We start from the raw sequence: 23,951 nt of genomic DNA on the forward strand, positions 1-23,951 counted from the left end.
AGAAAGAGACTCACACTCAAATCTATGCTTAATTTTATTTATAACATTTAAGAAATATTAACATCTCAGGATATCTGGTTTACCATCTAAGTCCAGTCATAATAAGCAACAAAAAAGAAAACGTTAACCATGTTTCAAATGAGCATTCTTACATTCATTCCCCCCTGTAACGTAAAGAAAAGTGTTCAGCTTTCTTAAATTTATGTGTTTGACTAATGGAAAAAAAAATCATTAAAAATGTCTTAACTACCAGGCATCCTGGTTTGTTAATTTTTTTTGTTGGCACTTGTGTTCACCACAATCAAGCACTCCAGTTGGTTTATTAAACTGTCCCCTTCTACCCAGAACTGTCTTTTTGTGACTTTTTAAAATTATTATTATTTTGATGACGTTGTAATTGTTTTTTTAAACATCTGGATATGTAAGTTTGTTCAAATAAGTTTAAAAAGACAAAAAATCCAGGCTTGTCTGTCTGAGAAACTCCTTCCCTTGATAACCCACCTAATCAGATAACTGAAGGAAGAGACTTGCTTTCATTTTTTTGAATATTAAGCAAAAATTCATTTTAATTAATTTTAAACTGAAAAAAGTACAGAAACACACTCTTCATTTGATGGTGTGCATAAACATCACACTCCATATATAGCAAAAATATCTTTTATTTATAATTTACATTTCAACAAATGAAATTTTTTTACATTTTTACATATACCATTAAATTTTCACGCATCTACAGAACTTTCACACAATGACACCTGAAACTGTGCAGGCAGTAAGAAATTTCAAATACAAAAATGTATTTATTAACCAAACAGTACCTGAGGCCCTGCCTCAGTTGGACATTTTTATTCATATAAAAAGTATTTGTCTTCCAGAATTAATACAGCAGCTCTTCTGTTAAAAAAAAAATCATACCTCAGTTTATTTAAACAGATTCCTCAGGTTCTGTTTTTATATCTGTAGATGTGGGTGTGCTCTCTTCTGCACAGACAGGAGGGGTGTCATCAGGTTCTTCTTTGATTTTAGGTGAGTCACAGGACTCTTCTGTTTCTTGTTTAACAATGTTCAACATTATATTTAGTGGATTTTCTGAAGGAGTCTTGCTGGGAGATGGTGTGCAATCGAATGATGATGTCTGCAAAGTTAAAGTAGCATTAGCACATTAAAATGACAATTTTTAGCTTTTCATCCCTTTTGCCCTTTTTCAAAATGCAAACATGTTGATGGACAGGCACTCAAAAGCCAAACTTCTGCCTTACCGAGTTCCTTAAAAACCAAATTTATATTTTGAATAGCATTGCTTTTTTTCCAATTCCTTTGAAAAGTTACCACCAAGCAGTGATGAAATGCTTAACACGTTACCATGAACTGTTCCCTTCTATGTGCCCTCAGGGCAACCGTAATTCCCAAAGCATTAAAAACGTCACACAGACCAACACCCAGCTACTTGATTTTTACAAATTCCTAAGATTACGCATGTTACTCAACAATAAATCCATCAAACCATGGCTTTGCTTTGTGGCATACAAGCTGTCATGGTACCTCAAAAGCAAAAACGTATCTTAGCTAATTCTGTATTATAAACTTGCCACACCCAAGGCCTCCAAGTCTTAGGCAAGAGAAATGGGCAGTACGCTGAACACCTGTGCTCCCTGCAAAGTCAGAGATCAAGCAAACAAACTGAAAGCAAAATGGTTCAAAAAGTATGAAGAAGGATTCACTTACATTTTGATAATCTTCGTAACAAGATGGATGGTAAATCTGAAAAAAAATTGTTGTATCTTTAAATACATAAAAATAAATTATAGCAGTACCAGTGGTAATGAATAGAACACTGTCAATTACACATTAATACACAATTCATCTAGAAAAACTATCGTCTGAGCAGGCCAAGTATGATGTTAAATATACCTGGGAAAAGATTTTGTGATGTTTATTTAGAAAAAGTTATCATACTGCCTGGTAAGTGCTGTGAATTAAAGAAGCCTGGTGAGTATTGGGAATTATTTGTGTACAGCTGCATACAGAAATAACTGAACCAATACCTATAACCATACACAAAGACATCCATTTTTCCTTTAGCTCTGCAGGATAAGGGAAGGCTAGTGAGCCCATACCAACAATACCAGGACTAGTGAGCCCATAACAGGACTTCAGGCACTTCTGAAGGCTGAGATATTTATGTACTTCAAAGCCAGGAAAACTATGATGGGAATCTTTCAGACGAAAAAGAGCACTTGACCTGCCTTTATTTTTTACCTGTATTTCTTTGGATTTTTTTACTATAAATTAGTATCATATGTAAATAAGATCAGATTACCTTTTCATCTACTCTGATAGCATTCTTCAGGTGCCACTCTTCCTCTTCCTCATCCCAATACTGTTCAAATTGCTCTTGGCAAATTTCACAGCTCTGAAAAATTATTGGAGTAGCAGAGATAAAATGAAGTTATTGCAAATTTACCGAACATGTGAACTTCAAGAACCTAGTAAGAGTCAAATAAGGCTATTTTTTAATTAAGATAAATACATTAAGATTAGAACATAATCTTTCCTCCACACTTTAAAGATCACTTGAGAAAACCTTAATTAAAAATTGAGTATGTTTTGCAGACAGAGGAACGATCATCATCTGGCCTTGAATACTCTTGTCACTTGAGAAAGGTAAGCTTTGCCCTTTTAGCCAGAAGTTTGCAAAGCACTTTGTAACAATCTAATGCTGTGTTATTGTCATGTAAGACAATACACTACAGAGATTTAATTCATTTTATTTACGGCATTATCTTCTCTCTTCCCCTTAACCTGCAACTCAGGTCAAAAAAGGCAGAACTTTTAGATGAAGTACTAACATTTTTAGTACTTCTTGAAAAATAATCAACTTGGAGAACAAAGCACAAAACGTACCTTTTAAAATTAAAACAAAGACCTTTATGGCTTGAAAGCTAGTTTCTTAGAGACTCAGCATGTAAAACTGAATTGCAATTTTAACAGCATTTGTATTTGATTAGTACATCAATTCATCTACCAAAATAGAGCCAAAAAGCTCTACTGGTTACTTTATTATTGTGGTATTTCTTTCTCCTAATGCCCATCTTCTACCAAAGAAGGAACTTCTGTGTAAAGTATCAAAACCCCACTAAATCCAGTAATTATTTGAATGATGAAGGACCATCAAAGGAAAAATCACTTGCTCTACTTATTCTTACCATGGAAACATTCAGCAAATTAACACTCTTTACCTGTTTCAGTTTTGCCAAAACCACAGAATGCCAATGGGTGTAGATTTATTTTTAACTACAGGTGATTTATAATACTATCTGCCCACAGAAGCAACCATTACATACACAAATACATGACCTATGGAGTGGCTGCACAAAAGCCCAAGAACAAGATTTCAGTCTACATACAGTAAGAAGAATGCAGTACATCCCTTTGAAGAACCAGATGACTCTTGGTATCAGAACTGATAAAGGCAAGCTGAAACTTACCTCGACCGCTCCAGCTGGTCCAGCAGGGACACTCTGAAACTCCTTCTCTTTCGCAGCTTCTTGTGTCTTCAACACGACCTCTTCATGAGCTTTTTCAAAGAACTGGCTTTTAGCACGCTCCTCTAGATCTGCTATTTCTTCAAATTCAATCCAGTCCTAAGGAAAAAGTTTTCATTCACACTCAGACATCTCGAAGTATCATATTTAATCAATCTTATTTCGTTAAAACTGAAATGCTCCTAAACATGCGGCATTAGCACAGTGCACGCTTTCTGACAATGCTACACTTCAAAAAAGCTTTTTCCAAAAAATCCACTACCCTTTGAATTCCATTCCGTTCTCAGTGGAATGAAAACAGTGCGCTAAACAGCTTCAAACTGTTCATTGTTCATCATAAAACCGCCTTTTGTATTCTGACAGGCATTTGCGGACTACTTGAAGTATCTAAGACATGATTGTTTACCATAGGCCAACTCCTGCGATGATGTGAATTTCAGCTGCAACCCTACACCACATACAAAGTAAAACATTGCAGCCTGTAATTTATCAACAGGAAGACTGCATTACTTACTGTTAAACTGTAGTACCATCTCCTGTGTGTAATTTTTCTGCTAACATCTTTTTCTGTCCTATTCTGGCGATAATGCCAATCCAAATGATCTGCATAAACATCTGTCTGTGACGTAGTGAATCTCATTCCACATGAGTAACACTGAATTCCAGTGTACAGTCGATTTATAACACTATCATAACGCCTACAAAAAAAGAGATAAAAAAGGGTCTTAACATTTCTTTAAAAAGAGAAAGGTAAGAAGTTTCTCAGTAAGTTGCTTCGTCTACAACAGTAAGGAGAAAGCATGAATCTACTGCAAGGTTAGAGTACACAATATGACTACATTCTTCCTGAATTTCATAGCACCATCAACTTAAACATTCAAAAAAACAAAAAATGGGCTCTTATTAACGATTCAAGAGAAACACATTAGTATTGTGTTTCATGCCTACTAGCTTTTCTAAGCTAATGGTGCATAAATAGTAATGCCTGCATTTGGTTCAGCTTTACAAGCTACCACAAAAGTGGTAAAATTAGAATCAGAGAACGGTTTGGGTTGGAAGGGACCTAAAAGATCATCTAACTCCAAGTTCCCCCTGCCATGGGCATGTACACCTTCCACTAGACCAGACTGCTCAGGGCCCCAACCAACATAGCCTTAAGCACTTCCAGGGATGAAGCAGCCACTGCTTCTCTGGGCAATCTATTCCATGATCTCGCCACCCTCTCAGTAAAGAATTTCTTCCTAATATCTACTGTAAATCTGTTCTCCTTCAGCTTAAGGCCATTCCCCCTTGTCCTGTCACTACACGCCCTTTTGAAAAGTCCCTCTCCAGCTTTCCTTGTAGCCCCCTTTAGGTACTGGAAGGCTGCAATAAGGTCTTCCCAGAGCCTTCTTTTCTCCAGGCTGAACAACCCCAACTCTCTCAGCCTGTCTTCATAGCAAAGGTGCTCCAGCCCTCTTATCATCTTGGTGGCCTTCCTCTGGGCTTGCTCACAATAGGCCCATGTCCTTATCCAGGGACCACAGAGCTGGATGCAGCACTCCATGTGGGCTCTTACCAGAGTAAAGTAGAAGACTAGAATCCCCCTCCCCTGACCTCCTTGTTACACATCTTTAGCTGCAGCCCAAGATATGGGCTTCAATACATATAAGCTGAAGTAACAACATGCACCTTTATGTAAAGGTAAGTTTTCCCATGTTAATTTTCCCTCTTTTTCCTTTTTTAAAATTCTACAAGGCTGACATCAAACAATGCAGGTCTGCTTAATCACAAAGTAACAGATAATCTTTTAAAAGCTTTCAACTGTCTTGGATTAACTATCTAGATACTGCCATGTTGTTATTCTTACTGTTAACTGATTCTACTATACGTACTGTCTAAGTTCTTCAACTATGAAGTTAGTGAGGTCTGGAACGTTTTGATCTTCATTCTGATCATCATCTTCTTCTTCAGCAGTTGGCTGGGCTGATGTTTCATTCGCTTCTAGAAAGTATAAAGATATTATTTTATCAAAACTTCTGTACATCATTAGAAAAAAATTATGTGCTCCAGAAAGTTATTTTTATTCAAATACTAATAAATACAATCTGACTATGTTAAAGCACAGGTGTGCAACAGCTAAGTCAGTCATCTTCTAACGTTATTTTAAAAAAGCATAGAAGAAACCAAGTCAGAGTTTCAATTTAGGAAAACAGTATTTCACCTCAGTCTTTGGCACTGAAATTCAGTCTTCAGAGATACAGAAATATTTCAGAAGCTGAAAAGAACCTGATTATAATCAAGAACAAGTTACTAAGGCACAGCACCAAAGACAAAACTGACTGGTCTATATAGCTGAAGTGTACAAATTAAACAAGATCTATATAGCTGAAGTGTACAAATTAAACAAGATACTACATATTTACTCCATCACATGTATTAAATTCCTTCCCAAAAATAAAGTTCAGCTTAAAAAACCCCACAGAAGTTCACAATATAATTTTGTATACTCATATTTACACTTGAGCTGGATAAACTGAATAGTTAGAACATAATGAATCTACATACGTGCTGAAGTGGAATCAGTTTTTGATAATTTGAGGATCCCTGTTTTCAGCAGTTTAGCAAACAATTCATTGACATCAACCTGTCCCAGATGGTTATCAGGATATGAATGTGGAAGGGCTCCTGGGGAAAAACACCAACGTTCAAGGAGGCAAAAGGTTAGCATCAGAAATTGACTTCACTTTCATCAGTGTATTTCACAACACAATTCTCCTGTTGCCATAATTTCTTCCATTTTTTTTTAAATTGTTTATCAACTCCCTTTGCTTTATGTGCAGCATTTGGCTAATTTTTTCCCTTGCAACAGCTTCCTTTATAATCTGTTCTGAAGTGCTGTCTAAGCTGGTCATCCATACACAGATATCTACTGGCCAGTGTTTATTAAAATGCAATATTGTCCTCATTTTATGCTTAAATATTTCACCAAAATTAATCTACTTCATCACCTAGTTTAACCATTTATGACGTTTTAGAAGCTTTTCATTACTAACCACACATACACTGGTAATGTTTGCACACCCTGGCAAATGCAGACTGGTGCCTTCCAGAAAAATAGACCAAAAATGTGGGGAGTTTTTCCAGCAGAACTATATAGCAAAACCACATGGTCAATGAAAACTAACAAAAGCCTTCAATGTTTGAGAGAAGTTCCTTTAAGAGATGAAGGTGCTACACCTACAGCCACCAAGAGGAGGCTTTTCTTAGCCCGCACAGACCTAGCACAGCAGGACACCACCAAACAAAACAATCCAAAAGAAATATAAGGAATTATAGCTACACACCTGCAGGATTCTGGACAAAACTTCCAGGATTTGGCAAATACTGCTGACCTTGGCCATAAGGTCCTGGTTGAGCAGACATGAGAGAAACCTGTGAAAGTAAACATGTAAGTATTCTTTGTACAATAATGCAATTATAACCTTACTTTTTACATTTTATTATTAGCTTCTACATGTTTCTCAATAATTTTACATATATTAAACTCCTTCAGGAGTGAACTGTGTCAGTTTGGTATTGAAAGGTCAACAAACTACTACATAATATATTTCCCACATTTTCATTTTCCACTAGGAAAATTTCAGAACCCCTCCTCATTTTGCCTAACATTGCAAGCCCCCCCCACACCTTTTCTTCTACTTACTGAGCCTTCGATCACATTTTCAAAAAATGGCATTTCCTTTTAAATTGCTCCTTTTCACCAAAACTCAAAGAAATTCAAGGAACAAGTAAATGTCTAATAACATATGCCATGATTAATTCTCATCTAAGAACTGAACCAGCATCCACTAAAAACACACATCTTGAAAGCAAGATTTTTCAGCAAATGAGCTACAGTACACTTTAGATAGAAAAAGTTTTTATAACACACTTGTAATAAAAACGTTCGGGTTTTTTTTTTCCTAATCGTCTGTTTTCTCCACTTATGAACTGTTTAGAATTTTACCCCATTAAGAGTTCTGCAGGACATTACCTGCTTTTGTACAATCAATTAACTCTTCATGTTTAATTTTTATCCCCCAAATGAAAAAATGCTCTTTAAAATCTCTACACTACTGAAAGAAATTACATCCTGTTCACCAAAGTAAAGTATCATTTTCCCCTCTTAAAGAGAGCACTTCCAACAGGCAACAGCAAAGACAACTGAACTGATGAAGCAAGCTGGTACTGAGATAATTTTAAAAGACAACAATGAAGTTGAACAAAAATGTTCAACAATGGCTTTATCTCTCTCAATTCTCCCAAATTACAGGTATTTATTTAATAAACTGGCTTGTCAACAGTACTAACAGCTCCAAAAAGACAATAGAATTATTTTGGTCCATTCTGATTTCACACCTCTTAGAAAAATTAATCATGTATATTCAGTAACATTATCTTTCATGCTTTATATAGAATTCACTTTTATTGAACTCTAATGAAAACACCAAAGGCTTCCAATTACCTGCTTTTGTTTTCATGTCAAAATGAAATATGATAATTTCACTGTCATATTCTGAACTACGAAGTGATTGCAAACATCCATTATTTTGTTTAGTTCTTAAAAAAATGTTCTTAAAACATAGCAATGCATGTCCTTCTTAAATTATCTAATGACTTTTTTACCTTGATAATGGCTTCCAGCCTGCCAGCTCTTCAGAAAAATAACCAATTTTTAGAGGAAGAAAAACTGCTAATTGTCTACACAAAAGTACTTCTGTAAGCAAACTATTTAATGCAATCAATTCTTACCTGATTACTTCCCATTGGCATATTATTGAAATTTCCATATTGAGGACCTTGAAGACCTTTTTCATCGAAGTAATGTCCAGCTGCTCTCAGTGGGAAGTTCTGTGCTCCTGGGCCAGCTGGCCCATTGAAATTTGGTCCAGGTGAACCATCAAATATATCAGGTCTCTGGAACTGCATTCCATGAGTTGGTCCATTGTAGCCCTGGCCAGGATGTTCAACAAATGGACCACCTTGTCCATATGGTGACATTTCTAGTCTTGAGGCAGGATGGTTGGCTACATTTTCAAAACGTGCACCTTGAAGGCCAAGGGGCAAGTCAAATCTAGAGGCTGGCTGGTGAGGTCCATCAAATCTTTGAGGTATGGCTGTTTCAAATCTTGCTTGTGCCTGTTGACCAGGTCCCAGTCTTGGACCAGGCTGTCCATGAATTCCATCAAATCTTTGTAGGAGAGACAGCTGTCCTGGCTGACCATCAAATCCAGCTGCATGACAGCCATCAAATCTCGGACCGGCCCTACCCAGAGGACCATCAAATCGAAGTCCACCAGCTCCCTGGTGCACCGGTCCATCGATCAACCTAGGACCTAGACCTGGCTGACCATGTGGTCCTTCCAATCTCAGCCCACCACCTGAGGGCCCATGTGGCCCCTCAAATCTGAGCCCACCACCTGATGGTCCATGTGGCCCCATAGGCTGACCATGTGGACCCTCAAATCTGAGGCCACCTCCAGGTTGTCCATGGGGCCCCAATGGCTGCAAATGTGGTCCATCAAACCTGAGGCCACCCCCTGGTTGACCATGAGGCCCCAAGGGCTGACCATGGGGTCCCTCAAACCTGAGAGCACCCCCTGGCTGACCCCGAGGCCCCATAGGTTGACCATGAGGTCCCTCAAACCTGAGACCACCTGAAGGCTGACCACGAGGACCCTCAAACCTCAGACCAACTCCAGATCCTTCAAATCTAGGACCACCTACAGGCTGCCCTGCAGGCCCCTCGAACCGCAAAGGCCCAAGAGGTCCCTCAAACCTCAGTGGACCTCCTCCACCAACCTGTCCTGGGGGTCCTTCAAACCTCAGGGCCCCTGCCAGCTGCCCTGGTGGCCCATCAAATCTTAGGGCTCCAGCTCCTCCTGCTCCTGCCAGTGGTCCATCAAACTGAGATGAACCTGCCCCCACCAGAGGCCCTTCAAATCTCATAGCAGCCTGTCCAGGTGGCCCATCAATTCTGGAACTTGAACCAGTAGCAGGACCATCAACAAAAGGACTTCCTTGTCCATCCACTCCAACCCTTGCAGCAGCTGGTCTAGGTGAGCCATCAAACAGAGGTCTGTCTTCCATTAGTGCACTTATCCTCTGCTTTGCTTCAATACCTCCAAATCTAGATCCTGGACTGTCTGGAAATGGTGCTTTCTCTGGATCTTCATACCTAGCTCTTTTGAAACGTTCACTGAATGGTGATCTTGGTTCCTCTCGAACACCTAAAATAACCCAGAACAAGTCAGATAGCCACGCACTAAAATGTTGCCAATTACTTAACAAATATAAAATAAAGCAAAATCACATACCAGCTTGCCCAAGAAGCTGTCTTTCTTCACGATTATCAAACCTGCAGAGTGCATCCCCATCAATTTTCTGGAACTCTGTTGTGCCTTTCCCCTGTTGCCTGAGAGCATCTCTAAATTCATCTGATTCTGCCCAGCTGTCATAAGGATCGGAACCTCTCGCTCCTTTAGTAGCACGTTGTTCTTCAAGTCTTCGTCGACTCTCAAGTGGTGACAGGTTATCAGCAAAAGGCCTCGTAGTGCCACTTACAGGAGAGTGTCTCCTTGATCGTTCTGCAAATGGTTCTTTTCTGTCAAACTGTACTCCACGCTTGGCTTTTGCTTGCTCACATTCTATTCCAGAAAGCAATGCATCAGGTACATGATAATCCAAAATATCTTCAGGATCCAACAGATCAAGCCTTGACAGTGAATGCTGAACTTGTGTCCTTTTTAGTTTAGCTTTATGTTCATAATATGTTAATTCTGCATCTGATAGAAGAGGTTTCTTTTTCAAACCACATTTTTCCTCTGTAGGGCTATCCCAGACATTACATCTGTGCTTTCCTTCCTGATATTGGAACAGCTGTCGAATCTGATGAGCTACCACGAGGAACTCATCTTGTGTTATTTCACCAGATGTTAAGCGGTCATTGGCCTGTAACATAAGGTTAAAGTTTAGACTTCCAAAAAGAGAAGAAAACAAAACCATACGTGGAATACTTCTACGTACCTTCTTAAGTAATTCTCTCTTGCTTGCAGATGTCAATTCTTTTGGAATCTGTAAATTGGCATCCACACTTAAACGGTGCTGCTGCTTTGGTGCTCGGGGTGATAAAATTCCTTTACCAGCAGGCCAGTTTTCCCTGTGTCTTTGGTGAGGGGATTTACCAAGTGCTTGGTGTTCATCATTCTGCTGTGAGCTGAAAGAAAGAATGCAAAATACAGATTATGTCTTTATTCAGAACATAATTGTTACATTCCTACTAGAACTGATCATGGCAAAACATCACTATGGCCTCAGAATCTAAGTATGCATCATTTCCAGATTTCACTAGCAGAAACAAGTTAAATTTATCAATTTTAACAATCTGAACACTTCCTCCCAAAGCCAACTATACTGAAGCCAACGGGAGAATTTCCACCGACTTCACACAGAAGTTGTTTAAAAGACAGTAACTTACTTTTTATTTTCTTCCCAACCAGATTTCCACCTCTTGCCTGATTTGGATCCTTGCCAGTTTTCTGCATTCTCCTTTGGATCTGGAGAAGCTTTTGTAGAATGCTGGGTGGCTGTTTCTTGGGGTCTTTCCTCTTGGGCTTTCTTCACTCTCCTTGGATCTCGCACCTCTTGTTTAACATTTCTCTTATTAGAACTTCTTTCATCTCTTGCTGCTTGTGCGCCTTCTTCAACATGAGACTGCTTAGTGCCTATCTGACGTATCTTGCCAATTTTAGGAGTTGATGAAGTAGGAGATAAACTCCTAAGTCTTCTTTTAGGTGATCTCCTCTCTCTTCTTTTTGGAGAATGTGTAGATGGTGACCGTGCCTTAGGGGAGCGTGATCGTGACCGTTTTCTACTACTTGATCTTCCCTGTTTTCCACCCTGTTTTTCTGACTCCTCTGTAGTTATGTCTTGTTTCTGAACTGCACCATTAATCACTTTATTTCTGCTCCCCACTGGTCTATGTTCACATATTTTATGCTCCTCTTTTTCCTTTTTCTCTGTACTTCTCCTCTTTTCTTTGACCTCCTCCTCTTTGCCCTCTGACTTATCTTGAAGATGCCTTTTCAGTCTTGGATCCCGCTTACTAATGTCAGACACTTTACCGCTTTCACATTCCTGGCTTTTACTGTCTTTAGTATCAGGTAGCTTATTTTTCAAAGGGGATGGTGACTTAGATTTTGCTTTAGACTGGTCAAGTTCTTTCTTCTGTGTTTTTTCACTTGCTCTCGATTTTTCTGACTTTGTAGAGTTCTGTTTTTCACCCTGTGTTGTTTTGTTTGCCTTGGTATCAGACTGGCTGGTCACATTCGGTGAAAATTCTTTCCTATGAGACTGATCTTTAGTATGTGAAGAATGTTGACCCATCCTATTAAGTCGAGGATCCCTGTTTACTATTTTAACATCATGAAGTGGAGGACTTGGGGATGGTTTGTTTTTTTCAGATTGCACAGCAGTCTGATGAGGCGGTTTAACTGTCATATGAGGTGTGGGAGACATATGTTGCTTGGAAGGTGCTGGAACTGAAGCTATAGTAGATGATCCCTGCTGAACACTAAGAGATACAGCCTGAAATTGGAAAAAATCCATCATTAATATGCATGCCACAACTCCTACCCAGAGGTGCTCATATTCTGCCTCAAATACAAAACTGCAATAGCAATGTCTTGAAAGTTATGAGATCCAGCCATTTAACTGAAAATGACCCATTAACTGCTAATTAATGGATCATTATTATTCTACATTAAATCACAGTCATAGAATATGCCAAGTTGAAAGGGTCTCATCAGGATCCAGCTCCCGGCCCTGCAAAGGAAACCCCAAGAATCACACCACGTGCCTCAGTGTTGTCCAAACGCTTCTCGAACTCAGACAGGCTTGGTGCTGTGACCACTTCCCTGTGGAGCCTGTTCCAGTGCTCAGGCACCCTTTGGTGAAAAACCTGTTCCCGATATCTAACTTAAAACTCCCCTAAGTTAGCTTCATGCCATTTCCTTGAGTCCTGTCACTGGTCATGAGTGAAGATATCGCGTCAAAGAGAAAACATTAAAACATTAAAATAATGCAGTATCATTACAAAAGATCAAATTCAAATATAATGCAAGATCAGTACTACAAAATCAATATTGCAAAATATGTAACTTAGGCACGCATTCTAATTACAGCATTGGCTTTTCCATATAAACCACATGCTCTAGGCAACTCAGCTGCCAAGTATCCCTATTTTCAGACTTCTACACTTCAAACATGCTTTATTTTGGTATTGTCAACTGTCAACATAGCAAGACTTTCAACTAAGAATGTAAAACAAGACGTCTTTAACCACTGTCTCTATACGGCAGCATCAAACCAACCTGACCTAGTGAGGAAACTGACTTTATTTACAACAGGCTCTCTTGTTCTTTAAGAATAAATATATTTGAGAAAGCCAGGCTTGCTGTGAGACACAAGAAGAGGTGGAAGATGAGGACCACAGTCATCATTTTGAAGAGAAGTTAAAAATAAAACAAGAGGAATTTCACTTTTTTTTTTTTTACCTGTAACTTTTAAGGGTTTTAGGAAACAAAAACAGTTCAGGAACCCCAGATTCCCCTGCACTGCTCTTAGTAGTCCCATAACAGCCACACTTGCCTAATATGAAGAAAAAACAATATGCTGTACTTAACAGTACAGCCAAGTACTGTTCAAAAGAAACTGAGACCCAACTATGAAAGTTTCAACTATCCTACTCACCAACTGTGCTTTAGTCTGTTCCAGCTCCAGCTCTAGTTTTTTTTGCTGAAGTTCTAACAACTGCTTTTGCTTTGCAAGCAATTGCTGCCTGATCAGTTGCTCCTGTGTCAAATTCTTTTGTATTTCAGGAACAGCTGGAGGAGTAGAGGCACCAGAAGTGACAGCAGAGGTAGGTGCAGTAGATTCCTCTGGCTAAAAACAGAATTTAAAAAGTTACATTTAAAACCCTGATGGAATCAACTAAACCCATCTTCTTTCAGTGTTATGATCTGGGACTTAGTTTGTATAGCAGTTATAATTCGCGTTTTTTTGCCCCACGACAATTTGCCTGCTGTGACAGGTGTACATCATTTAACATAAATTCACTAATGTTCCAAAACCTAGAATACAATTTTGAAATACAAAAAATAAACCCTTCAAATATTCTGAATTCATAAATTTCTCTTACCTGTCTACAAAGGCCAGACACTTAATTCTTAATATACTAAACTGTCAAAAAGCAGTATACAAACAATGAAAACCACATGTATTACCATCTGTTCTTACAGCAGGCAGAAAAACTTACCGATTTATTTAAAAACTTAGGATTCACATGGATGCTAGAAGTATTCACATTTGGGGGCAGAGGTTTAATTGGCCAGGCAGGATCTAATGAGTTGACTCTGACATCAAGTGCATATAGTTTCTTCAAAGGAAAAATATCATCCCATGTGGAGCGTAATTTAAATAAACTTTTCCTAGTATTTTCATCCACCTAAAACAATAAAACAATTCTATGGCTTGTTAAGTTAATATAGAACAATTTCTTTAACTTTTCTGTAGAACTTAAGATTTCATTAATTTCCTATTTCTATCAACAGTTTGCCATTTTAACATATTGAACTTGCTACACAAAATTTATAATCAGTGCAGATCATACATCTCTACCAATGGGATCAGTAACAGACGCTCAAATGTGGAATTGTTGTTTCAAGGCCATTTGAAGGTTTTATTGTATTACCATTCTCTGAGAATTTTCTTTTCCATTAGCAAAATTCTCATTTTACTGGCCCAATTTCTGTGGAAAAAAAATACAGTAACAAAAATATTGAAGGGCAATAGCCTTTTGAGACATTACATTATTCAAGTGTTTGTGCTGAATGGAGTATGACAATGACAAACAAATCAAGAAAAAACAAACTCTGAAGAGAAAAGGTGTTTTACTCAGCTGTTTAGTCACTGAAGGATTTTTTTTAATAAATGCAATAAAAGGGGTATTAGCTCAAATGAAGTTAATTATTATTTCTGTTCGACTGCAAAATTAGACCCATCTGTGAGTCACAGACGAAGCATACTTGTAGGACCAGAGGCCCATTTATCTCTTCACAAACAACTAGGTTTGGATTATCTCATGACAGCTAATTGACAAATTTACAGTAAAGCAAAATTTAGTTAATCTCATAACTTGAGTAGTTCAATAAACAATAAATGAAAAACATTAGAGGACAAAATACAAGCAGCTGTCCTAATGTCAAAATCCCAATTCAATCATTTAAGTATTGCCAATGTAGGTGATTTTTGCTGAAGTTTTATTCTTAAGATGTTACAGCAAGACGTAGAATAGTCTGGAAAGTTTGGAGATTCTTCTGGGGAAGAGCAGGAACTTCAATAAAAATAATTAATACTTTGCAATTGAAGTATGCCTGTATACAGTTTTCAATAAGAGTACAAAGTTCACTGCAAAAAGGTGCAGAAATGACTGAGCACAAAGTTTCTGACCTCATCAAGTGTCTAAAGATACCTTAGTGACCATTTACTGATAAAACGAAATTTCTAAAAATATCTGTGCTGGAATTCTACTTACACCTTTTAACACGAACAACTAAGCTATTAGAAATGACTGCCACTTTACACATTCATTTAGTACACATTAAATAGCTCTAGTTAGCTTAATAGTGTTAACATATAAAACTCTGAAGATTAGTTATGATCCAGGGCATCACTCAGCTGCAACATTAAACGCAACTCAGGATAAGAGCATTTACAATTTAACTGAAAAAACAAGTATATCTACCTATCTACTCTAAACAAAGGAGTTTATATGTCTTCTACAGTCATGACAACAATCTATTCCTTACTTTATCATGCACTTTATATCTGAAAATCATATATAAAGCATACTGGGATCTCAGATCCTTGCTGATATGTAACGATAAATATGCAAAAGCTCCATTCATCTCACTCATACGAGATGCCACTTTCTTATAATGTACAAGAAACCACAGAAGTCAACCCTTCTTTTCTGATCCAACTTAAACCCATCCAAGTCCAGCCTTTCAAAAACTGGACTTATGATTTGAGTTTCTCACAGAGGAATACGCACAATTACTTCACTGGGTTTAAAGATTAAGAGCCAAAATTAAAAGATACGGCAGCAGCTTTCAGTGTTGAATGAAATTAAAACACCTATTTATAATATAATATAGTCATGCATTCTAAGACCCTTTCCCCCCCACACTCCCAGCATTTTTTTCAGATGAATAAGAACCAGGTGTCAGTACTACTTCAGTTTAAGCGCTCATCCTGCACAATGTGAATTATGTAAATCACACAAATCTAAGCATAGGAGAGAGAAGCTTTGAGAAATCCACAACAAACTGATTCTCAGTCTATTCCTGGCATAATGACTATTAACTATCTTAAAAATAAACCAACAACTCATAACTAATTGGTCTATACATTACAAAAAGTCCATCCAGGTAAGCAATCGATAACCAAAATACTGCTAGTAAAATCTTGCCTGGATAGGAAAATTACAGATGTTTATAAACCAAATTAAGTAATACTTTGCATCTTTCAGCTAACGTGTAATTTACATGCTTGACAGCAAAAAGAAGCATTCATAGTATACAGTACTGAGATTTATAAAAACCAATCCAATTTAGTTTACCACCCAAGAAAACCCAAACCTGAAAGCATGTATTTATTTTACCAGGAACAAGCTTTGCTTATAATACAGTACTTTTCTGAAAATGTATATACCTTTTCAAATACACAAATAAATGTTGCAACTAGGTTTTTAGTAAATGCAGTGAGATACTCTCTTCCCACATTCTTGACAATGGAATCCATTAGGTACATAACGGGGAGCTTCTCTGACGCAGGAGCCTGGAGTAATAAGAAGAAACTGAGAAGTTTAGTACAACAAAAACATATTTTAACCTTTTCAAATAAAGGGATTACCAATCCCAGAAATACACACCTCTCTTTCTGGTTGCCACTATAAACACCAAGGGATTTGGTGGGATTTTTTGTTTATACAAAAATTTAATCTGAAAAAGGGACACTCAGTTCAAAGTATAATGCAGTGGGTCAATTACAAAAAAAAAAAAGGAACACCTTAGGTTATTTTGTTTGCATGACAAAGCCTTGGAAAAAGGAAAAAAAATAGAGGAAAAAAGCAGCCCCCAAGACAGTATTGCCACTACTGTACCGAGTGTAACCTTCCACTTGAGAAAGTAACTAAGCAGGAAACCACCGTTAGCACTTCAAGGAACTTCTAAAAAATTGTTTATAATTAAAACCTCCTGGATGTGTTTTTCTGGATTTCAAAGAACACAAATTAGACTTCCGGCAAATAGCCCAAATTAGTGAACTTTTGTAGCTGTAGAGTATACGTAGAGCATCACAGCCTTTTCTTAAGCTACACGCAGAATAGGTTGCAACTATTTCACTGTAATCCAAATGGACAGAGCAAGGAGTCCCATTCTCTCTCGGCACTTGCAGGTGGTGACGGTTCAGATTTCCAGAATGCATGCAAAGATGCAGTCAGAACAGAGTTCAAAATCCAGGAAAAATTCTATCATGTAGTCGACCAGGTAAGTGCACAGACTAGCTCTGGAACTGCAATCACCATTTCCACAGACGGGAGTCTTCAAACTCTGGACACATCTTTGTTACAAGAGGAGGCTCAGTTTTTGTTGCTGGGGTTTGGCTGGGGTTTTTTTAAATCCTTTTTCAAAACTCAAAGCAAGTTTGTGCGATAGAAGTGTGGTGACCCTGGACTGCTACAGCCACTTCTAATGTACAGAAAGCACTACTGGACCAATAAAGTGATTTTAATGCCTACCAGTGGCTTTCACAATGCAGAAGGCACAGCAAAGTTCCAGAAAACATCAGTAAGTACGCAGGCTTGCTGAAGAGGACAACATGGACGACAACACAAGCTGTGTGTGTTGACCATGATCCCCTTAGAAGAGCATCCACTTGTAATATTCTAAGTCCCATTCACCATCCAGTAAGGATAAAACCAGAACAGCTTCACATACTGCTCATTTTAAACAGGATAGGCTACTAGGTTAATTAACAGCACCTTACTCTGCAGCCCCATTATCCAGACAATTGTGTAGAAGAGCACTATTTTAGATTTAATTCCTTCCCTTTTGAGGTGGTTCACAGAAGGGTACCCACTCAACAAGGTTTTACATGGGCAAATCACAGTGTTTCCTCACTCTCAGAGGTGTATTAATTTACCATAACCTGAAACTTATTATTGAAGAGGGCAGAACTCCTTGTTAATTGGGGGACAGAGGGGGCGCACTGCCTTTGAGCAGATCGGAAAAAAGGTAGAAAGAGGCAGGTGGTGCCTTTCATACATATAACAACAGAAAAATCAGCAAAGTTAGGTAAAATTAAGTGCAGCACATTGAAAGCCAATCTTACATTATGACATAATACTGATCTGTAAACAATCTAATATGCAAGTGTTAGAAAAAAGGCATTGCTCTAGTCTCAGAAATCAAAGACTGTGGGTCTGGAGCTATTTTAAATGTCTGTGGAACACTGGTTTCTTCTTTGAAGTAGTCCGCACAATGGCACATTAAAAACACTACTTCAGTTCCGAATGCCTTCCTTTATGAAAAAATGACAGCGAACCATTTCTGACTTTTAGTCAGCTATGTTAGAGACACAAAGAGCTGTTTCAGAAGTACCTATGCCTGATGGCTACTCACACGGTATTTTATATTCTTCCATTTCACCCATGTATGGGAGTAGCTCATAGTACTCAGCTAAGCTTCAAGTTTGAGATGCTGGGGAACCATTAGTAGCAAAAGCACTATAAAAAAGTTTAACTGCCCCTTTCATCCTACTTCAGACAGTTAAAAGCAATTATACACGGAAGCATCATAATCTACTAAGGAAGCCTACTTCAAACTATGGCGCAGATTTAAAAGCTTAGCAGTGTCCCCTGCTTCAAATGTAAGCTATTCAGGCGTCAACATCATAAGAACTGTGACTTAAATATGGTTGGAATATTTAAGTCTTCTCTTCTGGAAATGTTTATTATGTCAAGGTATCTAGCATGTATTTCAACAGCTACAAAAGGGAATCCCAGACTGGAAAGCATTTTGTTTTCAGGAGGTCTATGCAATACCCTCTAACAAGACAGATCCCACAGGACACTAATCAAAAGGCAGGGAGGTGCCGCATAATCACCAGAACACAGAAGAACACTAACTCTGAGCTCATCAGCATAATATTAAAGACTTCATTATAAAACTCCCACTGTCCCTTCAAATAACGTAGGAAAGCTATTGTTGGAAATGTGTGGCTCTTTTTTATTAGTTTCCTAAAAGATTTCAAGTTTAAAATAATATCTGGCAATTGAACCCCGAGTCACAAGCTTGTGCAAAAATTTGTTTAAAAAAAAAAACCAACTTTGTATACAAAATGGGTCTTGGAAACAAATTCTGCACTATACAGTGGTAAATAAAAAGACAAATACATATTTCACACTTTTTATTTACAAATTTTATAATACCAGTCACACATTTCAGAACCATTTATTTAATTGTAAAGCAGACCACTCAAGTTTTACACTAAACAAACTGTCTCCAGGCAACACTTTTTAAAAAGTGGCTTAGTAAAGGAGATCACTTTCCCAGAAACAACTAAAAACTTGCCTTGAATAAGCTACAGTCACAAACAGTAACTAGGCAAAACTAACCATTGATACAGGTTTTAAGACATCTTTTTAAAAAAACCCCACACTTCAGGGCAGGTTCTAAATCACCCAGAAATAAAAAAAAAAAAAAAAATGACAGCATTGTTATTCACCACAAATCATTTTATACACATCCACTGCCCTTTAGGAGATATAATGGTGAGAGCTATTAGATTATGAGGTCACCTCCCCAAGGAATGGCAAAACTCAGCCACTGGCAGCATTTAAAACTAGACTGGAAGAGGTCTGTGGCATACTAAAAAGACATCCTGCATTGACAGAAAGATAGATTAAGTAACTTAGGAGATCCTTCCCTCCCCCATCATTAGGTAGTACAATTCTCACCATTATAAACCACGATTTAAAGCCAAAGGAAAAAAGCCTTTTAACACCTGAGATCAGAGGGAGCAAGGGAAACAACGAGGGAGGGGTGACTGGCACCATGGGGGATTGAAAGAAGAACCCTTTTCTTACAAAATGCTCATTAGAAAGGTGCTGCAAAACCCCTATCCATGTGTAGTGGCTGACTGATGTCAGCAACTGCCTGGGCTGGGCTCAGAGGGAGCCTCCTCTTTCCCTTTTTATATCATGTGCCTTTCAGACGCCATGTTAGGATCCTACAGGCTGCTGCAGTTTCTACAGTCAGGGACAATTTCTTCTTCCCCATCCTTAACCAATAAACTTCTCTAGCCAAAATATATTAAATATGCACACAACACTAGCGTTACTCGGGGCACATATCATCTGAAAGCCAAAGAGATTATCCCAAGCCCTCAGAATTTTCTCTAATCAGTCAGAGCAAAACAACCCCACCACCACCTCTCTATCCGGAGAAGATGGCCCACAAACTTTTCTATACGATAACGATGCCCCCCACCCCCCAATTAATCTCTCACAGGGACCACACTGGGTAAATGGCCTTAACTGATACTTAAAAGTCACTATATTTAGCCCTTCAGAAACGGACAATTTGCGTTCTATAAACTTAATATTATTTCCCTTTAAACTACCCCCCAAGAAAAACCCAACCCTCCACGAGACCTCCCGACTCAGGCCCTCTCTAATGATTGCAACATTCACCTACTGTCCAAATCGCCTAAATCCAAGGGTTTAGACACCAGATTCGGACACCGAATCCTGACTCCATATAGGGGGAAAACCCAGCTCCAAGGGCGCGGAGGTGCAGCTGCCCAGTCACTGCTGGGCCGCCATGTTGTGCCTGCTATTTACACGGGGCTCGCACCGCGAGCCACGCTCCCCTCATCTCGCAGCTTCTCCTAGGATGAGTCCCAAACCCTTCCCTAATCCCAAAGGGTGGTGTGGGGGCTGCTCCCCTCCCTCGAGTCCCCTGCTCCCTATGCAATGGGGCAGTAGAAGCAGCAGCCTTAAGTTTAGCGATGGAATAAGGAGCCCTCCCCGCTCCCCGCCGCCTCGCCCCGTACACCCTGATCCCAGCTGGGAGAGGCTTCCCTCTTCCGCCTGCTCCCCCCACGGCGACCCCTGCCTCCTGGACCCATCGGAGCCCCCGACACCCTCCAGCTCTGTCCAAATCCTCTCCCTACTCGCCCCCTCACTACCAGGACCCTCCCCGGCACTACCTTCTGAGCCCCCCTCGCCGCCCCAGCCCAGCCATATCCACCCCGTCGCCGGCCTCCTCACCCCGCCCGGCCTCCGACCGAGCTTCTCCCTTTCTCTCTCGCTCCATTTCCCGGCCCTCGGGCCCTCTTGCCCACCCCTGGCTCCGCTGTGTCCCCCTGTCCTCCTCGCCCCCCTCTGCCGCTGACCTCCCCTAGGCCGCCCTATCCCGCTGCCCCGGCCGGTCCCCCCAGCAGTATAGGTAGGAGTAGTAGTCGGTGGAATATAAAAACCTTGGCGATTTGCGCCTCGATCAGGGAGACGATGTCCTTGGCGAAGGGCACGTTCTCCTCGGCCAGGATGGTCAGCATGTTGATGTGCGGCTTGCTGTTGAACGTCAGGTCCTCCAGCGACGACTGGTAGTCGCGGCACGCGTCCTCCCGGGCCTCGCTGCTGCCAGCGCTGCTCTCCGGGGCCGACATGCTGCTCGGACCAGGACCCGACCCACCGACCGACAGCCCCCTCCCCGCGATTCCCCGCCGCCGAGCGATGCCGATGCCGCCCCCCCGCCGCTGCCGCCGCTGGGCTCCTCTACCGCATCCTCCGCGCCGCGACTCCCGCTGGCTGCGCTGCTGGTGCCGCCGCTCCTCCGGCCGCCGCCGGCTCAGTCTCGGCGCTCACAAAATGGCGGCGGCGGGCACGGCTCGCGAACCGCTTCCCGCAGCCGTTGCGTCATGTGAAATTGTGCTCGGGAGAGGGGCCAGGGCCTTGGAGGGCCCCTTTTGTTCGCCGGTCGCGCCCTGATTGGCTAGCGCCCCGCCTGCGCGGCTCGCCATTGGCTCGCCCGTCAGCACAGCGGTCTCCGATTGGCTGGCACCGCCCTTCCTCCCCACTGACGAGCTCCTGCGCTCAGGTCCCGCTCTCGCACTCGCGTCCCGACTCGCCATTGGCGGCGTGTCTCGGCCCCGCCGCTCCCGTCCCGCCGCTCCCGTCCCGCCCTGCCTCTTCCTCCCGCCTTCCTGTGCCGCCCTCAGCGCTGCTTGGTGCTCCCGGCGCAGTCCCGCCTCCCTGGCCAGCACGGCCCCGCCCGCCGATGGCTCAGCCTCCATAACGCTGTCCTCGCCGAAGCGGCCGCTTCCAGGGACAGTAGGTTTTGTTTATTGGATGGGAAGTGACAGGACTAGGAGTAGTGGCTGTGAACTAAAACACAACGAGTTTCATCTCGACGTGAGGAGGAACTTTTTCACGTTGAGGGTGGTAGAGCATTGGGCTGCCCGTGGAGGTCGTGGAGTCTCCCTCTCTGGAGACATTCCAAAGCCACCTGGACACTTTCTGTGTCACCTGCTCTAGGTGACCCTGCCTTGGCAGAGGTGTTGGACTAGATGGTCTCCGGAGGTCTTTTCCAACCCGAACTATTCTGTTTCTGTAATCCGTCCGCCTCAGCAAGCGTCCCGGCCCTCCCTGTTTTTCTGATGCCCTTTCTGTCTTCCACCTTTTAAGTAGTCCCCCCTCGCACCAGTGTTTCGAGGCCTAAACAGAGCCAGGAGCCACAGGAGTGAGCTACTAATAGGGGAGAACTAGAGAGAAAAGTAACAAAACTTGCTCTTCCTTAGTCATGAGATTTGCCCAAAGGTATCTCTTTTAAGTGAACTTGCTTGCAAAGCGTTTTCAGGTATAGCCATTCCTTCCTCCCCCCGTTGCATATTCCTTAGTGACTGTGGGGAACTGTCAGCATTTGAAAGCAGGCAGTGGGTGAATGCTTCATTAAAATACACTGAAAAAACACATGATGAGATTATGTTAAAGTGTAAATTACATATATATGTGGATATACATATATATTCTGCAAATATAGTGGAAAGATAGCAAAACCGAAAACCTGACCAGCTTCTGGTAAAAGCTGCTGTTTGTCGTTTTATCCAGCTGCAAATATATTTTAGTTTCTGTCTTCATGTTTGTATCCCCTTTCTGAGAAACAGGGAAGGAGGTGACATGAAATGCAAAAACAGCTTTTATTTGCCTGTTGAATTGCATATTCATGTTTGTTCCTGTAAGCCTTGAAACACTGTACTTTGAACACACCACCTTTACAGTGTGTCACCACAAGATAAGAAAATAAAACTAAAGTTTCTGTGTCTGGCTGACCAAAGCTGGAACTACAAGGCCTCTTCTCAGCATAAACATTAGCAGCTATTTGAAGACCCCCTGTCCATTAATAATATTAATTATGTACTAGGAATCAAGCCATAATGTACATCCAGTTTATTTAGCAAAACCAGTACATACTATTTTGCTGCTAGGGGAAAAACGTGGGGGCAGGGAATTGTTTCTCCTCCTCAAACCACTGTGTTTGTAAGTTAGAATGCTTGTTTGTACTAATTACAGGAGCAAACCCAACAATATAAGCAAAACTGCCTTGATGAAGATGTCATGTGGTCCAAGGCCACCCTCAAAATCAGATTTGCTGTTTACTGATCAGGAAAGGACTGATGTGATGCAAAAGAGTTTGCTACCCTCCAGAACACAGTCTTCCTGAGGCTGAGTACACCCAGTGTCCCTGAGCAGATCTAGTGTTTTAGTGTATTATTAGTTTGTCTTTACTAGTCTTCATGTGAAGCCAGTGGTACCTCAGCAAAGGTCTACAGGTTGTTAGCAAGAAGTTGCCCGTGAGGTCTCCATGCTGATGAGTTGTGGGAATGCTCTGTGCTCTAAGCAATTTTTGAAACAACTCATTAGGAGTTGTACAGAAATGCCCATTGAAATGTACAGAAATGCCTTGGGCACTCTAATGAAAAGTTGTTTATTATTACAGGACTTGTGTTGTTCCAGCAATGTGTGCAGAGTGTGAGTTTATCTATGCCTGCGAAAGCATGCCTCATACATGTGTTCTTGAAACCACCTCCTAGCAAAAGAAGAGCTTTGCTGAAAGCATCACTTAGAAATGCGTCTGGTACAGCTGTGTCCCATTGCTTCTTACAGCTTCTTACAGCAGTCCCATTGCTTCTGACATAGCTGTCAGATAAAGTTTGGATATTTGGTTTTTGGTTTGTGGATTGTTTTTTTTTTTTAATAGATGC

General features: G+C 40.6%; 2 protein-coding genes across 4 annotated transcripts; both read right to left on the reverse strand.

Annotated features, from left to right (window-relative positions):
- Window positions 1–16: 16 nt before the first annotated feature.
- Window positions 17–21,582, reverse strand: PCF11 (PCF11 cleavage and polyadenylation factor subunit). Of its 3 annotated transcripts, XM_064644937.1 has the most exons (17): window positions 21,168–21,581; window positions 16,338–16,463; window positions 13,882–14,070; window positions 13,317–13,508; window positions 11,044–12,152; window positions 10,593–10,782; window positions 9,884–10,517; window positions 9,191–9,796; window positions 8,319–9,109; window positions 6,872–6,959; window positions 6,093–6,212; window positions 5,420–5,528; window positions 4,060–4,243; window positions 3,489–3,644; window positions 2,321–2,413; window positions 1,726–1,761; window positions 17–1,135 (listed from the first exon to the last, which is right to left on the reverse strand). In XM_064644937.1, the coding sequence occupies exons 1-17, from the start codon at window positions 21,354–21,356 to the stop codon at window positions 926–928; spliced, it is 5,022 nt and encodes a 1,673-aa protein (XP_064501007.1). In that variant the 5' UTR covers window positions 21,357–21,581; the 3' UTR covers window positions 17–925. The 3 variants fall into 3 exon arrangements, with proteins under 3 accessions (XP_064501007.1, XP_064501006.1, XP_064501005.1); XM_064644936.1 differs by having other exon boundaries at window positions 5,420–5,525; window positions 8,319–9,796; window positions 21,168–21,582; XM_064644935.1 differs by having other exon boundaries at window positions 8,319–9,796.
- Window positions 19,080–22,029, reverse strand: LOC135409442 (uncharacterized). Its single transcript, XM_064644993.1, has one exon. It carries the CDS (start codon window positions 21,981–21,983, stop codon window positions 21,552–21,554), a length of 432 nt encoding a protein of 143 aa, XP_064501063.1. The 5' UTR covers window positions 21,984–22,029; the 3' UTR covers window positions 19,080–21,551.
- Between the last annotated feature and the right edge of the window lie 1,922 nt (window positions 22,030–23,951).

The sequence above is a fragment of the Pseudopipra pipra genome, chromosome 2, assembly GCF_036250125.1.
Source record: "Pseudopipra pipra isolate bDixPip1 chromosome 2, bDixPip1.hap1, whole genome shotgun sequence".
NCBI lineage: Eukaryota > Metazoa > Chordata > Aves > Passeriformes > Pipridae > Pseudopipra > Pseudopipra pipra.

Bases quoted from the DNA above. Each gene is read 5' to 3' on its own strand.
- PCF11 (XM_064644935.1), bottom strand. From the start codon at position 21,356: ATGTCGGCCCCGGAGAGCAGCGCTGGCAGCAGCGAGGCCCGGGAGGAC. The intron at 13,509-13,881 runs GTAAGTTTTTCT...TTCTGTTTTTAG, and splicing joins CTAAGTTTTTAAATAAATCG to CCAGAGGAATCTACTGCACC. The intron at 10,783-11,043 runs GTAAGTTACTGT...TCTTTCTTTCAG, and splicing joins GGTTGGGAAGAAAATAAAAA to CTCACAGCAGAATGATGAAC.
- LOC135409442 (XM_064644993.1), bottom strand. From the start codon at position 21,983: ATGGAGGCTGAGCCATCGGCGGGCGGGGCCGTGCTGGCCAGGGAGGCG.